This window comes from Echiichthys vipera (assembly GCF_963691815.1).
Source record: "Echiichthys vipera genome assembly, chromosome: 1".
Lineage (NCBI taxonomy): Eukaryota > Metazoa > Chordata > Actinopteri > Perciformes > Trachinidae > Echiichthys > Echiichthys vipera.
The window spans coordinates 18,768,194-18,785,134 of record NC_139826.1 but is presented as its reverse complement, the minus strand read 5'-3'; the positions used below and the strand labels follow the sequence as shown (position 1 = coordinate 18,785,134).

Below are 16,941 nucleotides of genomic sequence, written 5' to 3'. Positions count from 1 at the left end.
ATTTCCATGTTATTGGGTCTACATGCTTTAATGGCCATGGGTTGCATATTGCAAGCATATTTGCTATATCCTTTGATATGCTTAACATACATATATATATATATATATATATATATATATATATATATATATATATATATATATATATATATATATATGTATATATATATGTATATATATATATATATATATGTATATATATATATATATATATATATACATATATATATATATATATATATATATATGTATATACATATATATATATATATATATGTATATACATATATATATATATATATATATGTATATATATATATATATATATATATACACACCTGTATATATAATATAGGCTATATTTTACAAAGAGATGCAGGCACTAAAAACACTGGCAGCTGTTTGCCCCACCCACCTCCAGTATTACAGTGTATTGGGTGAAAGACTTTAGACCACTTGCCACCGCTTCTGTAGATAAGCCTGTGTAGTGAATGACAGGCTCTGCTCCACTAGAATCTGTGGAGGATAAGACAAACCTGGGGGAAACAAAAAAATGTTATTATTCCTCATTTTTCAATCTCTCCCTATCACACTATTAGGTCACATAGTTTTGTGCTAGGGTTGAGTTAAAAACTAGTACTGGGATGTTACAGGGGCCTTGGGGCTAAGGCGTTCATGTTCGTGATTTGAATAGTAGGCAGTAATACAGCGGTCCGGGCTATTGTTGCAGGTCATCCTCCTCACTCCCCACATTTCCTGTCGACCTCTTGGCTATACATTATAAGCAAAAATGCCCCAAAAATAATTTTTAAAATACAGTTTCTATACAGTCTACCCCTCCCATTTCAAACATTGCCTGTTTCTCTCTCTTCAACGTCAAATTAACTGATCCTTTCCGTCTACCCTCCATCTCTTCTCATTGTTTAGGTCCTCCCTCAGTATACTACTGTCTCATACCACTTATTGATACTCCATACTCCAGGTATATCCACACCTTTCTCTCAAATTGTACAGATTCTATTTTAGCACACTGAGGGAAACTGGGTTTGAGACAAATAAAATGTTTTCCTTTCCTCCCTTCCTTTAGTTGCTTCTCCATTTTAACTCCCCACCAACTGTTTTGCAACAAACAGTATCCCCAAGCGGGGTTTTAATGGGTCACTCATCCTAGTTGGCTACTTTTAGCACATGCACCCTCAAGAAGTACTAATATAAGATGAATGATTTACGTTGATCTTACAATGTTTTTGGCAGTAAGAATACACTATAGGTAAAACAACTGAAAATGGTCTTACTTTGAAGACTCCTAAGTTGAATCTGAATTTTGACTTCAGTCCAGGGTGCTCTGCCTCTAAACCTTCCCCTTCTTTCTCTCCTTACTTACCTTTCCACTGGGCCTGTATCATTTCGTGGTGTACTCCAGTCAAAGCTAGCGCTGGTTGGACCAGGTCGTCCCACAAGGTTTAAATGGAGCTGTTCTGCCTCTGGTGGTGCACCTAAAGTTTGGTATGAGGCTGATGCACTTATTGTGGCACCGGCTACATTTGCTGTTATTAGCCAGTAAGAGTAGTTGGTGTAAGGAAACAAACCGGTGTCTTCAAATGACTCTGGGCCTGGAAGAAAAGGGGAAAGAAGTAAGGAGTAAGGTAGGGGATGAGTTTGGAAAACAGTTTGTTTCATGTGTATTTGAGACACTAACAAGGAAATTAAAGTTCTTTGAAAACCTGCTTGGTTACTTACTGAAAGGGTAGTGACTTTGGACGCTATGCACTGACTGTCCATCCCTGACGAGTGTGTAGTTGAGTCTGTTTGAGTTTGGGGAGTCCGGTGGATGCCAAGAGACATGAATGGAAGAATAACTGAGAGCAAGACCTGCTGGTGCAGGTTGCTGGTAGGGTGCTGCACAGACAAAAGGGACAAAAATAGTGAAAGCGATAAACAGAGATAGATATAGCATAAGCAGATTAAATTGTGTAATTTTAAAGGAACAAAGGGTTTAGAATTAGAACATGTTGCTTTGAGTAAATGTGTTACTACTATCAGCAATAAGCCAGAATCTTTGCTGATGCTGTACAGCAAAGTTTAACAATAAACTTAGTTGTTTTTTTTTTTTTTTACAAGAGATTGGATGAAAAGATCAATACCACTTTCATGTGTGTGCCATAAATATGAAGCATGTGTGTGTTAGCATGCAAAACAGACCTTTACTGCAGCCAAAGTGGCTCTCAGGGTCAAAATGACTCGCTCCAGGTTGACATATATCACACTTGTCTCCAGTTACCAGCAGCTTACACGCACACACCCCTGAGTCTGGATGACATGAACCATTGACACTGCCCACCGGGTCACATGCACAAGGCTGGCACCTGATCAAAAAAAGAAAAAAACCCCAACATAATTAAGACTTTCCATTCGAGTCCATAATTTTCATTCATGGCTACACCTAGCTGGTTGAAAATTACATCAAACACTTAAAATCACTCCCGGGAACTTGAAAGACACAGTTTTGATAAGAAATTGTACCTTTAAAAAAAAAAGAAAAAGAAACTACAGACTTAATGTGAGGTTATAAACATTGAAATGTATCTGCGTTAGGGTGTTCAAAGATAACTTAGAACTCTGTATGTGTCTTAAAGGTGTTGAGTCTTCACCTTAACACTGTGAGGGAGACCCTCACTATTGCCTATCCCACCCACCACCATCCCTTAGCTGTGAAACTAACTTCACAGAAAATGCATTCCCCCTCAGAGTTGTCAAAATCTGTATGTGTGTCTGTGTGTGTGAGTGTGTGTCTGACGGTGTATGTGTCTGGGTCACCGGTGTAGTGTTACCCTCGCTGGGGCTGGGCAGCGGGTGATCATCCGGCCAGCCACCTCACACCTTTGTGCACAGTCACACGCACAAACAAACATGCACGCACACACGGTCTCATCTTGGAAGATGTTTGGCTCACACTCACATATACACACTACATTGACATAGAGAGTAACACTGTATAAACCCTATTACTGTCACACACACACAAAAAAAGATCCATGTGTGTTTTTCTTTCTTACACATACTGTACTCACATGCTGTCTTACGCTCTCTCTCTCTCGCACGCACACACACAACACACACACACACACACATGCACACACACCTTCTTCATTGCTGTGTGAAAAGCCACAGCCTCTTAACGAGCCGCAAATTTGTCCTGTCAACTGGTGCTCAAAACACATGCACATACTCCCACTCTGAAAAACACACATACACACAAATGCCATAGTGACTCGACCTTCACTCCATTCCCAAGGAGAAAGAAAACACCAACATCACACCTATTTTCTCCTTTTTCATCAGCGCCAAAATACATTATGTGTGTGAAAGAGAGGGAGTAATTGTGTATTTATTGAGATATAGCATGCTGCTAATGTACACAAGCATTTGAGAGTGACATGCAGGGAATTAAAATGTATTAATGATATTTGTAAAACTAACAATAATGATAAAGTGTCATGTACTTTAGAATATGTGAAGGTCCAAATAACATAAAATGCATCTTATTGTTGGTTTTACAGTATTAGAATATTACGTATGTAATCCCTTGTAATAAAATTATGTGTGTAAGTGAATGCATGTATGTGCCAATATCTAATCCCTCCAGACAGAATTAACATCATATTTCCCTGTGATGAAGTTAACAGCGGTCAGCATTTCTCTGACCCGGTTCTCCATGGAGACACACAGAGACACAAGACTACAACATCAGCGAACCGCTCACACACCAGTGTGTGTGTGTGTGTAAATTCATTTGTTTAAAACCTATTGATTGAAGGGGAGAATTAATTAGTTGATGATATTTAGATGAAGAAATCCTTATTATGGAGCGACTGGGCACAAGAAAGCATTCAGCAGTAATAGCCTACTTTATTTGTCATTTTCCCAGCACAAATAAAGAAAATAAGACAGTAAAAAGTGAAAAAAGAAGAGCGAGAGAGGTACAAACTCAGCACACTGGTATAAACGATAAGTCCGGCATATCTTTCATAAATACATGCCTGACTATCTTTTTCCTATCTCCCTTTTTCCCCCCTTAATCATTGTCTTGCATAGTCTAATTATTCCACTCTTTTCTTCCCAGTGCCTCCTTCCTTGATCTCTAAGTAAACGCAATATCACTTCTTTTTTTTTTTTCTCCCTCCTTCCATCCCTCTCTGCTGTGGGGAGATCTCAGCCAGTGTCTGAACACACATGGGACTTCCGGATCAGGCAAGTTCGGCGCACACACACACACACACACACACACACACACACACACACACACACACACACACACACACACACACACACACACACACACACACACACACACACACACACACACACACACACACACACACACACACACACACACACACACACACACACACACACAGTAAACCACTTGTCAAAGAGTTTGTGGATCATCTTTCTGCTATGACACCCCGTTGAGAGGATGGTAAGTGTGTGTGCATACCAGTATTAGAACATGTACAGTTACAGTTACATTTGGGTATGCATGGTTTAAGTTGTGTGTGTGGCGCTGTGTGTGTGAGATAGCCTGCAGGCAAAGACATGAGCGGTAAAGGTCAAAGAAGCTCTTAACTCATGGAAGTCATATGTCTGCCAACTAATCTGTAAACTGTCCTTACAGAGACTGCACCTGCTGGTCTGTGTGCTTGTAGGTGGAGCTGCACAATTAACGGATAAAAGCTTAACAGGATGTATAACCTGTAGAAATGGTGTGTGTGTGTGTGTGTGTGTGTGTGTTTGACTTAATGCAAGTTACCTGCCAAGGCCTGGGTTGAATCCGAAGAACATCTCACGACACTGGTCACAGCGTCGCCCTCCCACCGATGGATGGGCACACACACACTGTCCGGTCTGGCTCTCACAACCTTGCTGTGTTGCTCCCATTGGATGGCAGTCACAGTCCGCACACATACTCTGATCTGGAGAGAGGTAGAAGCCTGGATAGACACAAACATAAAATAAAGAAACATTATGAATGTGATTGCTTGCCTGTCACTTTATTAATCCGTCTACAAGTGTATGTTTTGTTTCTTTTTAGTTTGTTCCTTCTCTCTTTTCCTTTTTCCTTCCTTTGATATTGCCTTTATTTTCTACACTATTTTCTAAAATCAAATCCACATGATAATTTCTGTAATCACAACTCCAAACATCAGCTGTATTATGTCCAGGTTGTGGTCTGCATAATACTTACAGTTAATGTCACAAATTATTCACTGATCACTATATGGTTATCTACTGTTACATTGTTATGCTTTCTATACAATTTCTATACTATTGTTGGGTAAAAATAAATTATATCTCATGTAGTTGACTGAAAGTACCTCATATGCATTGTAGAAACGCATATTTGGATGGTGTCTAATGGGTTCTCTTTTTTTGAGAACTGACAACATCCGATTATACAGTGTTGAAGCGTTCTATATAAAATCCCTTGTATAGCAAATAGTGAATGAGAGACTGATTTTGAATGCAGCCCGGTAAAATTTTGAGACCATTTTATGTCCCTCCTAATAAGCATTAGGGGTTGTTGTCTGCTATTTATTTGTAATACAATTTAACAAAAAGCCAATAAGTGTATGTGAGGTTCCAAAGTATAAATCAATTCAGTTCATTTTTCTCAACAGTAATAGCAGCTAATAAACAAACGAGATATTCCATTTAGCCACTTCAACAGGACCATGTCATGAACTGGTAGTTTAGGAAGTTAGGAGGGGCAATTTGGAGGATGGAGCTTGTAAAATACAATGAAATAATAGAATAAGAAATGTTGGCAAAGTTGTAAGTCTGACGTTGTGACAGTACTAAATATCGCCTTTATTTGATTTTAGAGGTGTTTTTGAGATTATATTGTGTCCTCCGTTATTCTTTTTAACATCCTTCCATCAATTAATTGATTCAACACTTGTGTTACAGTAAACCTGACTTTGCTGTTGGTCATTGTCCATTACTGACACAATACGACATCTGTTACCTCTTGTCCCAAAAGACTGACCACACATACCAACACACCAACACACATTCATGAGGTAATGCACACACAAAAATCAAAGTGAGATGAGAGAAGAAGGATTATTTACCCTCTTTGGCCCAGTTGTTGAGATCTGGCACATACAGACAATCACTGAGTGGAGATCTGGCAGAAGGCACAAGCCAACAAGCCAACACGCACACGCACAAATAGGAACAATCACTCCTTAAATGTCCTGCCTATCCATCCATCCATGCTTATATCCTTACATCCTTACCAGGTCGGCAACTACTGCAGTCCTTTCCATAGCGTGTAGGGACACAAACACACTGCCCTGTGGTGCTGTCACATACTGATCCAATCACTGTCCCTCTGAGGTCACAGATACATGGAACACAGCCCTGAGACAACTCCTCTGATAGGACACAAAACAACATCAGAAAGTAGAATAGATTTAGACTTTTTCTCCTGACCCGCCACTACTTTTACAGCAATACAAAAGCTTTACAAAACAAAAACAAAATATCACTTCAGACAAAAGTCCTTACATGAGGTTAAGAGAATAAAATAATTTTTATTTCTGGCCTGGCACTAAACTTGGATGCAACTTTGGCTTCAGCTCTGTGTTCTCTTACTATGGAGGTGTACACTTCTATTGTAGTAGTTGTGGGCACAGTTGGTACACCGTGCTCCCTCCACCCCTTCACGGCATGGACATTGTCCAGTCCACGTATCACATACACCCTCTGCCACAGTGCCATGGATATCACACACACAAGGCAGACAGCCCAGGGAGTTTCGCTGCTCCAGGGTGTGGTAACCTTTTACACAAGAGTCACAGTCACGGCCTTCAACATGTTCCTATAAGGAAAGGAGGACAGGAAGAGTTATATATATATATATATATATATATATATATATATATATAGATAAAAAATGTATTAAGTGCAATATAGTGAACCCCAAGGCAGCCCAGATAAGAGCAGTCAATAAGGTTTTAAACTTTTTAATTTTTTTTAACAGGAATTGTTATGACGATGGGTCATATGGGTTTTTGTTATGTGTTTTGAAGGTGACAGAATCAGAGGCTAGTCTGATGCTAGTCTGGCCAGTCACTTACAAAGTTGACAGGCTAACTATTTATAACACAACCAATAATTCAGATGACAAAGTAATTCAAAAGAGATGGGTCAATATTAATCACACAAGGGGAGGGGTCCAGAGGGGTCATTAGGTCCCTAATGAGAAGTGATTTTACCTTGTGACCTGGAAAAGCTATATCAAATGAAGGCCCTGATCAAACAGAGCACTTTTTAGCAGATTGGGGCGTCTTTCTGTAATTGTTTCAATAAGAGTGAAGCTTTTTGCTGTCTGCTTTTGCTTTTGCTGAGCGCCTCCTGTTATGGCAAATTGTCATCATATATCTAGTCAGAATGTCACCAATGTTAACTGGCCAGTGGCCACTAGTGCCATTGCAAGCTGGAGGGAAATGGTTGTATTTACTTTATCTAATATGAATTGGCTTGCTGATCATTGACCACAGCCATTATGGCACAGTCACCTATGGCTGACATTATAGTACTAATAGAAATGTCATAACAAAATGTATACTTGTTAACTTGCCTTACACACACACTGTCCTGTGTGAGGATCACAGTCTGTCCCAGGTACAGTCCCTTTTTGTGAGCAGTTGCAGAGGGCACAGGATCCCTCCAGTCTTAAACCATATGAACCTCTGCCACAAGAGTCACAGCGCTGACCCCCCACCCCGGGCTTGCACTCACACTGCCCCGCCTCAGGCTCACAGAATGGGCTAAGAGAACCCAGGGGGTCACAATCACACGGGACGCAGCCGCCTGGGTGGGACAGGTTCCAATAACCAAATTCACAGCGGTCACAAGAAAGACCTGGAAAGAAATCATGAGATAGAGAGAGAAAGTATTCACAGAAATGTTAAGAGGACAGAGTGGGACCTGCTGAGAAAACCAGAAAGGAAATAGAAAATTTTAAAAAATTATCTGATGCTTGCTTGTTCACCAATTAGCATTTAGCCTCTCTCTGTTTGCATCCGTGTGTGTATGCGTGTGTGTTTATGAGTGAGAGGGAACAAGAGAAATGGTGGGTGAGTGTATAAAACTGCCATCATTAGGGCCAGGCCCTCTACATATGATGGATCACTCACCTAAGGCCAAACACTTAATTTCACTGAGCGAGAAAATAAATAAATTAAGCAACTACAAGAAGAGGATGGAGGGAAAGGAAAAAGAAGAAATGGAGGGATAGAAAGATTGATAGAGGGAAGAATAATACTGAATTACCATCTGGTGTAAAAACAAGAAATGGTGAGTAAAGTACTCGAAGAAGACATATTTATTTTCTGCCTAAATATCTTTTTAGAATTATCAAATTTCAGATTACAAAAGGGCATTTTTTTTATAAATGAGTTAAGAACATTTAAGGCCTTCCATACTTTAAACATTTGCAACGCTATGCGCTAAAGAATATGAAATTAACCGATTAACACTTTCACTTCAGTTTTTGGTCTTTATATGTTCATATATTCATCTTAAATGTCGGTCAGTTATGCATTTTATTCATTGTGACATTGAGGCAAATTATTTCTTAAATTATTTTTGCTCTGTTTCTAAGTAATGTATAACAACAAACACCAAACCCGATCACACTGTGGGAGGTTTTATGGCACCAGTAGCAGTGCCAGGCTGTGAGGCCAGTTAAACTATGATATGCAGTGTGAGCATGCAGGGCTTATTTGAATATGCCATACGTATTCCATGACAGGCAATCTGTCCCTAAATGGATGCCTGGGGGCAACGCAGTCGCCACGGCCGTTTATGAGTGAGGGTGTGTTCGTATGTGGAGGGGTGGGTGAAAATGTGCGTGTGCTTATACATTCATGACAGCATATCTGTGCATGTGTTAGTGCACATTACAAAGTGTGTGTGTGTGCGTCTGTGTGAGACCCAGTGTGCGGCAGACACTTGGCATTTCCCCTGGTCTGCCCACTTTAATGATTTTATAGATATGAATGTATTTCTCTCCATAGATCATATTTCATAATAGTGCAGTGAAGATATGTCTGGGTCTTCATGCATGTGTGTTGAGGTGTGCGTGAACTGGTGGTAAATAAGTAGGCTGACAGAATGATGCTTAAAACCCCAACAGGGCTGTGATATATTGTACTCCTGTGATAATTTTATTCCACATTAATACTATACACTTAATAAAGAATCCCACACCTAAAAATAAAAAATAATTCTATTTCGTATTGACATTTTAGACAGGCAAATCGTATCTTTTGCAGCTCGTCTTATGACATTCAAACACAAGGTCCAAGGAACACAATAACAGAAACAACTGAGAAGATTAGAAAAAAGAGAAGGCAAAAAGAAAAAAAAGTCAGAAGACAATAATAAGGAACGAAAAGTGAGAACATTAAAGAACAGAATGTGTTAGAAGATATTAGATCAAGACAAAGAGGAGGTAATTTTGCATTGGGGTGTGCATGTGTGTATGCAAGCATGAGTGTGTGTTTTCAGGACATGGCCCAGCCCTTTTATCAGTAGCCAGCTGGTTAACAGGCTCATGCATCACCATTTCAAACACTATTATGTACACACTGCACTCTGGCACCTTGTTATGAATGTGCGTGTGTCTGCATGTGTGTATATATGTCTGTGCGCACACATTTCAATTTCGTCCTTCTGAAGCGTGCCCGCCATTGCTCTACTCAAAGTATCAGCTTGGCGGTAATAAATTGCCATAATCAAATCTCATTTCTGAAAAATACCTGTGGGAGCCACCAAACAAACAGGGACAGAAAAAAAAACCAAAAGCGGGTCTTGTAAGGAGTGTGGAAAATACAAGGGGCTGCAGCAGTTTGTTTTAATCAACTTGGCATTGAATTAGAGAATTAAATACCAGCTTAGTCCTTGATGGCACGCATGTGCACAAATACACACACAGACATTTTTATACACACACGCAAAGAAACTCTTACACTCATACAATATATAGCATTAGGCAAAGACAAGGGTACATGAGCACACAGTCACATCAAGACACTCTCCCTCTCACATATACATTAACATAAACAGGCGTTCATACACATGCCCACACTCACACACACAACCGTGGGCCCTTGATAGCGAGGCTTAGCAATAACCATGATGCGTTGAGTTGAGGAGCGTTGGCCGGTTTTGCATTTCATACGAGCCTGCTCTTCAAAGACACACAGGGGAGAGAGTGAAACCATTTATCACAAAGAAAAGCACAACGGCTGGGAGCACCCCCAGCAGAAAAGCCTGTTTATTTTGGCTGGCAAAACACTTTAGGATATGGATGTGGTGTGTGTGTGTGTTTTTGCCTGTGTGTATGCACATGCCTGTTATGGTGTGTGTATTTATTAAGACGCCATTACTTGACAATTAAACAGGGCAACTGCTCTAATGAAAAGCACCGGTTGTCAACAAAGTACATTTCGTAAAAGAACCTATTTTAGGGAGAAAACATTGAATTCAGAAATGTGCTGCCATGGTAACTTAAGAGATTGATGAAATTGCCCCTATATTACTTTTATCTTTTCCTTATCTTAATTGACCCTCACCCACAATGATGTGGCTGTAGGAGGGATGGCATGAACATCCATGTGTGCGCAGGTGGAAAGAAGCAGCTCCGACAGAAATGCAGTGCAAAGGCATTGGCAACCTACCATCAAATATGTTGTCAAGTAAGTAAGTAAAACCATGTCTGTCTGTTTACCTGTGACATGGGGTTTACACTCGCACAGTCCCGTGTCCTGGTTGCACCTGGGAACGCCTTCTGTTGAGGTGCTGATGATGCCAATGTCACTGCAATTACAGCGGGTGCAGCCACTTGGATTTGAGGCTTTAAGACCATACCATCCAGGCAAACAGTCTCCACACCAACGACCTGTTACTGCAACCTTGCACTGACAATGACCTCCTACCTGGAGGGGAGAAACGTAGAAGAAGAGAGAGGGGGGCAAGGGAGAGAAGAGGAGGGAGAGAAGGTTTTCAACTGACTTGAAAGCACTGAAATCATTACAATTGAATTTGCGAGGGTTTCACTGGTCATCAGCAATTTGCTGCTTGTGTTGGTGTTTACCTGGGCACACTTCATGCTGCCGTTGACTGTTCCAGCAGTGTTACAGTTGCAAGGCTGACACAAATCAATTGAAGTGAGATCAGATTCCTCCAGCCTGAAAAATCCACTAATACAAAGCTCGCAGTTATTACCTGAGAGACAGAAACAGGGTGAGACAGAGAGCAACAAAGTCAAAGCAACAGTTAGAAACCAGGCAGGGATAAAGAGAGATGTTCATGTTTGTCAAGTCCCGCTTTCAACCTTGTTGGTCTCATTGGGAAAGTGACAATAAGCCAATACATATGCAGCATGAAGCACTTCATAGTCACCTTCCAAATTACCACTGGCATCACTTCTAATCAATTTCATAATATATAAAATCATAACCCTCTAATTCCCTTCATTAAACAGAAAGCATTAAGGAGTCGATATAAAGTAACTATATTTGTTGGAACTACGCAATACTGTACAGACGTGTATTTGTCTGTATCTGTTTTTATATAAATCACAGGCTCATTACCACAGTTGTTATCATCTCTCTTTACATGGCTGACATACTAAAACAGCACACATCTGGAGGGTTATGACATCTGGTCTGTAACTGTTCCTAAGTGCTTTAACATATTAAGGTTGATCATGAGCCATAAAGGCCATTTTCTAAATTACATTTATTTAGTTCTTATAAAGTGTGAAAAAAAACTCTACCCGTGGTGTTGTGCATGCAGTTGTCACAGACACCTCCTCCTCCTTGATAGTGCTCATCTGGCTGGTCATCGGCTCCGATATTGTAATGACAGGAGAGGGCGTGACCGTGACACTGACAATGGCGGCAGTTCATAGGCTGGAGCTGATCACCTGACCTGAATGGCTTGTCATTGTGGAGGGGCGCACAACGCTGGCACTGTTGAAAACAGTCACATACTGAATATGAATACAGACATACTGTACATTTCTATATCAATACTACGTTCTAACATGTGTTTGTGCCTTAATTGTTTTTAGTATTACCCAATTTACTAGACAGCCCACAAAAAGTTTTTCTGAAGTAATCAGACCTTGTTATAATGCTAATGAATGCAAGTTTACATAAATATAAAAAATATACATTTTAAAGTTGTAGTCCACGAGAATTGAGTTAGTTTGTTTCTAGCGGTCACTTTGGCGGTAAGATTTGGCTCTGACCTGTGAAATGTGGCATGATGCCTTTGTATGCTCCATATGTCTGTTTAACCGCCATTGTGAGTCAGCAGTGATGAAATGTTACTGCACCGGTCAGACACATAAGAGCGAGCCTGACTCAGAATTTCGACTTGAATGTTCCATTTCAATTCACTTGACAACCGCTTCCTGGCCAGACCAACTGCTGCTGACTGACTAATTGTGCGGTGCATTTATATATTTCTCGACAAAGCAGCAAATACAAGCGCTGTCATTAGTGGGTCATATGATCAGTCACCATTGTTTTAACTCACTCTTTGATAGATAGTAACTTAACAGACAATAAGTAGATGAAAATCTTAAGGACTACATCTTCAAGGTCCCATATTGTGCAAATTTTCAGGTTCATTCTTGTAATTTGGGTTTCTACTCGAACATGTTTACATGTTTGTCTCATACTGTCTGTCTAAAAAATACCTGTATTCACCCTTGGTCTGACAAAGTCCAGTCTCTTCTAATAGTCAGTATTTACAGGGGTTCTGCATCTGTGCTCTTGGCTTCTCTGCATAGTCATTGCAGCCGGAGAATGATCATCACGGCACTCTAGCAACATTTTCTGCCTATATATAGTATAGTTGTGGTATCACAACCTTACAGAAGTCCTGACGGCAGGTTTAAAGGGACAGTTTCTAAATACAGGATGTGTGCATTTCTCTTTGATTTGAGTGTTTTGATACTTCCACAGTATTTATATAACACCTCAACCTGTTTATAATAAAAAAGACATGGAAATCTGACATATATGGGACCTTCAATTCAATCGACAAAAACCTTCCTTTGACAAGAAATCAGGAATGCATACAACCATTTGTTTTAAGCATGTACAAAATGTCATAAACTGTGCTTTTGCTGAAAATAATTGTGCATAGAAAAAAGGGTCCCATGACAAGTGAACTGCTTGCTTTTATGAAACAAAGCAGAGACAGAGAATGAGACAGACAAAGTGAGGAGGACAGAATGAGAGAGAGGGGGAAATGTCAAGACAAAAAAAAATCAGTGGCCCGTGTATATTTAAATCTAAATAGAGAGAAGAATAATACACATAACTGAATAGAAAACACAAAGGGTGCACACACAAACACAAGACAAAAAGAAACAAGCGTGTAAAGACACACGCACGCACGCACGCACGCACGCACGCACGCACGCACGCACGCACGCACGCACGCACGCACGCACGCACGCACGCACGCACGCACGCACGCACGCACGCACGCACGCACGCACGCACACACACACACACACACACACACACACACACACACACACACACACACACACACACACACACACACACACACACACACACACACACACACACACACACACACACACACACACACACACACACACACACACACACACACACACACACACACACACACACACACACAGCGTAGGGAAATCAGATTGTTAATGAGGAGTGACTTGCAACGGTCAGGGTTCTCACATAGCCCCACTTTCATGTCAAAATAAACATACCAAGGTGTATGTAAGGGGGAGGAAGGGAAAGAAGTGACATAAAAAATGTATTTTTCTGTAGCAGAGAGCAGCAGAGGCAAGAAGCAGCAAGTACAAGCCCTTTGATTTTGTTCAGCAGTCAGTACAAATTATGGTGGACAAGGGGGGCATCAAATGGTGGGATTAAAAATGTATTAAAAAACACAGGAGTTCCTCCCATGTGTGACACATGCAGACCTGCACTGAGCCCATTATGTATGACACACAGTGGAGGGGGGGGAGGCAGGGAAAAAAAAAAAAAGGGGGGGGGGGGGTAAGCGCAGGGGAAAAGAGGGAGAAGGGGAGAGTGTTGATAGAAATAGGAGAAAAAGACTCCTATTTTGTATACAAGAGAAAAGGGGAAGGAGATAGAAGGGAAATGTAAGAAACTAATGTGAACAGAAATAAGGAATAAAAAATATTTTTGTGTTTTAAAGATTAAGACTGCCGGGACAGAAAGATAAGAAACAGACAAAGAAAACAATCCATAAGTGTGGGAACATGCAATGTGGGGCAGAAAAAAAGAAGACCAAGAGTGGGATCAAAAATAAAATTAATATCAGTATGTTAAGAAGACAAACGGCCCCATGTTAACTGTAGCTACAACACCTCACAAGGCCCAGGACAACATACACAAACACATAAAATTGTATTTTTTGCTGTTAAAGACACCCTGCGGAATTGTGTTTTTAGTCAGTGTTTCCTGACCAAATGCATTTTGTATCTTTGGGGTCGAACAAATGTTTTGAGTGTATTTCCATCACCATAAAGCATCTGCATGTTTGCAGTAGTCTTCTTCACTGCCTTGCCTTGCCAGTGGCATGAATGTGTATTACACTGTTGTGCATGTCCGTCTTATTGCTTACTTGATACAAAGCATGGACCCACTCATCAAACATAGCTCATTACAGCAAGTCACACACATTCATCACTATAGCCAACATATATCCAATATGTGTACTTCATTACATCAAAATTATCTAATTTTAAACTATCCTTGAATTTTGTTGCTGTGGTGTCCAAGTATGATGAAATTAACAAAGAACATTTTGGAAAAAGGGAAAAAGTGGACTGTGTGCTCAATTACAAAGAATATTTCAGAAGACACATACACCTCTCCACTGAATGAACATGAGCTAAAGGGTTTGCATATCTGTATATTTGTGTGTGTGCGTGTGTGTGTGTGTGTGTGTGTCTGTGTGTGTGTGTGTGTGTGTGTGTGTGTGTGTGTGTGGCCAGAGCTCTGTTCCCTGTTCGGTGATTATTAAGAGGATATAATGAAGCAGCAGAAGATTCTCTGGAGACATGATGTATGCACGCACATACCGTCACACACAAACACAAGACAAAAAGAAACAAACGTGTAAAGACAGACACACACAGACACACACAGATACACACACACAGGAGAGTGTGTCTTGGGACATGTAATTCCACAGGAGTGCTGGGATGTTTGCATCATACTGTTTGTTCCGTTTCCTGCGTGTCTGTCTGTCATGCTGTTTGGCTTCAAATCTATCTTATGTCATACAGTAACTTCCTGCCACCTTGTTTGTCCGTGCTGCTTTTCCCCTTCTGCCCATCTGTCTTTGTGGTTGCCTGTATGTTCGTCTGTGGCTCTGTGCCCCAAAACGTTTCACATATCAAAAGGTGCTTTTCTTTCAGCACTTCGAACAGAAAGCTCCTACATCTCACTCTGCGTTACATCCACTGGGGATAAGTTGAAGCGAGATGTAGTGAGCTTTCCTCTCCCACATCTCCCTCCCTTATCATTCCTCTTTTTCCTTTACCTCTGTGCCTCTTCGTTCTTCCCACCCTTCCTTCCTCTTCTATCTCCTCTCTTTCTGGAAAACAAATCACCCTGTACATCTCTCTGGGCTTCTCACCTCTCCCCTTCCTTATTTGCTTCCCCCAGTCTCTACCGTCCCCCAACTGCTTGTTCTCATAGCCTGGGCGAATATGTGAGCAGGAAATATTACCATACCAAATGAAAAGGAGAGGAGTTTTTCTTCCTTCTCTTTTCTTTTCATTCAACATTGCATTACCTTCCCTCTCTCCCAGCCTGCTAATTAGTCGAGGGACTAGTGTTTGGGAGTTAAAAGAAAACTGCACACGTTCATTCTCTTCTTCATACAAAAGGTTTTGATGGCACTCCATCATCTGCACACAGTACCAGCAGCAAAAAAGGACAGTACATATATGCTATGGATTGAGTGTACATGGTTTTAATTTCAGTGCTTTAATCTTTTTGCAATGGACTGTTCTCTGTAACATAATACTGTAGCCAAGAAGAACAATCGAAAATGGAGTCATTTGTCACACAGCCATCTCATTACAAATTGTGATGCAACAAATAAAAACCAGTGAGATGCCACGGTCCATCATTAATTACAAGTAAGCGATTGGTGGCAGGACAAGACATAATTAAAGACATTATTATTTTGTAGATGAAAGCAGCATATAGTGTAAGTTATGTGGTAGCTTGGTCATTTATAAAATAAGAAAGTTGTTCTTTTCCTTGTACACAACTGACAAAATATCCCTTTGTAAGTCTGATTCAAAGCAAAAAAAAAATGTGTATTGGTGTGTGTGGTGGTGGACTGTGTTGCAGAGTCAAGGATAACATCTTATTTTCAATCTGAATGTTTCAACAAAACCTGCTGAGTGAGGAACCTTCTCTAATGGATATGTGGACATTCAGATGGCCTGGCACAAGCAGGCGTGCGTGCGTGTGTGTGTGTGTGTGTGTGTGTGTGTGTGTGTGTGTGTGTGTGTGTGTGTGTGTGTGTGTGTGTGTGTGTGTGTGTGTGTGTGTGTGTGTGTGCACGTTAATCTGCTGGGGCAACTCATCTTATCCTAAATGCCATGACCAATTTCACGCTCTCACTGGAAAGGTCGTGCCACTGGCGTGTGTGTGTGCGTGTTTGTGTGTACACCCCGGTGTTGTGTGTATCTGAAGTTAACCCGGTTAACCCCAGCGTAGGTGAAAATCTGCTGCTGAGGCAGACTTTAGCAACAGAGATCCTGGACGACACTACTTAACGTCACTAGCCATCAATATATATGACACACAGACA

At 40.7% G+C, this 16,941-nt stretch overlaps 1 protein-coding gene across 1 annotated transcript in view; it reads right to left on the bottom strand.

The window, feature by feature from the left end:
* Window positions 1–16,941, bottom strand: part of ush2a (Usher syndrome 2A (autosomal recessive, mild)) — a gene marked incomplete at both ends in the record, with an annotated part of 216,414 nt that overhangs the window by 159,192 nt on the left and 40,281 nt on the right. The window contains 11 exons of the mRNA XM_083919953.1: window positions 416–536; window positions 1,385–1,613; window positions 1,741–1,899; window positions 2,203–2,366; window positions 4,811–4,991; window positions 6,300–6,437; window positions 6,658–6,883; window positions 7,646–7,929; window positions 10,802–11,009; window positions 11,168–11,298; window positions 11,852–12,047. Of these exons, the coding sequence (XP_083776079.1) occupies window positions 416–536; window positions 1,385–1,613; window positions 1,741–1,899; window positions 2,203–2,366; window positions 4,811–4,991; window positions 6,300–6,437; window positions 6,658–6,883; window positions 7,646–7,929; window positions 10,802–11,009; window positions 11,168–11,298; window positions 11,852–12,047 (2,037 nt within the window). The remainder of the gene's footprint in view (window positions 1–415; window positions 537–1,384; window positions 1,614–1,740; window positions 1,900–2,202; window positions 2,367–4,810; window positions 4,992–6,299; window positions 6,438–6,657; window positions 6,884–7,645; window positions 7,930–10,801; window positions 11,010–11,167; window positions 11,299–11,851; window positions 12,048–16,941) is intronic.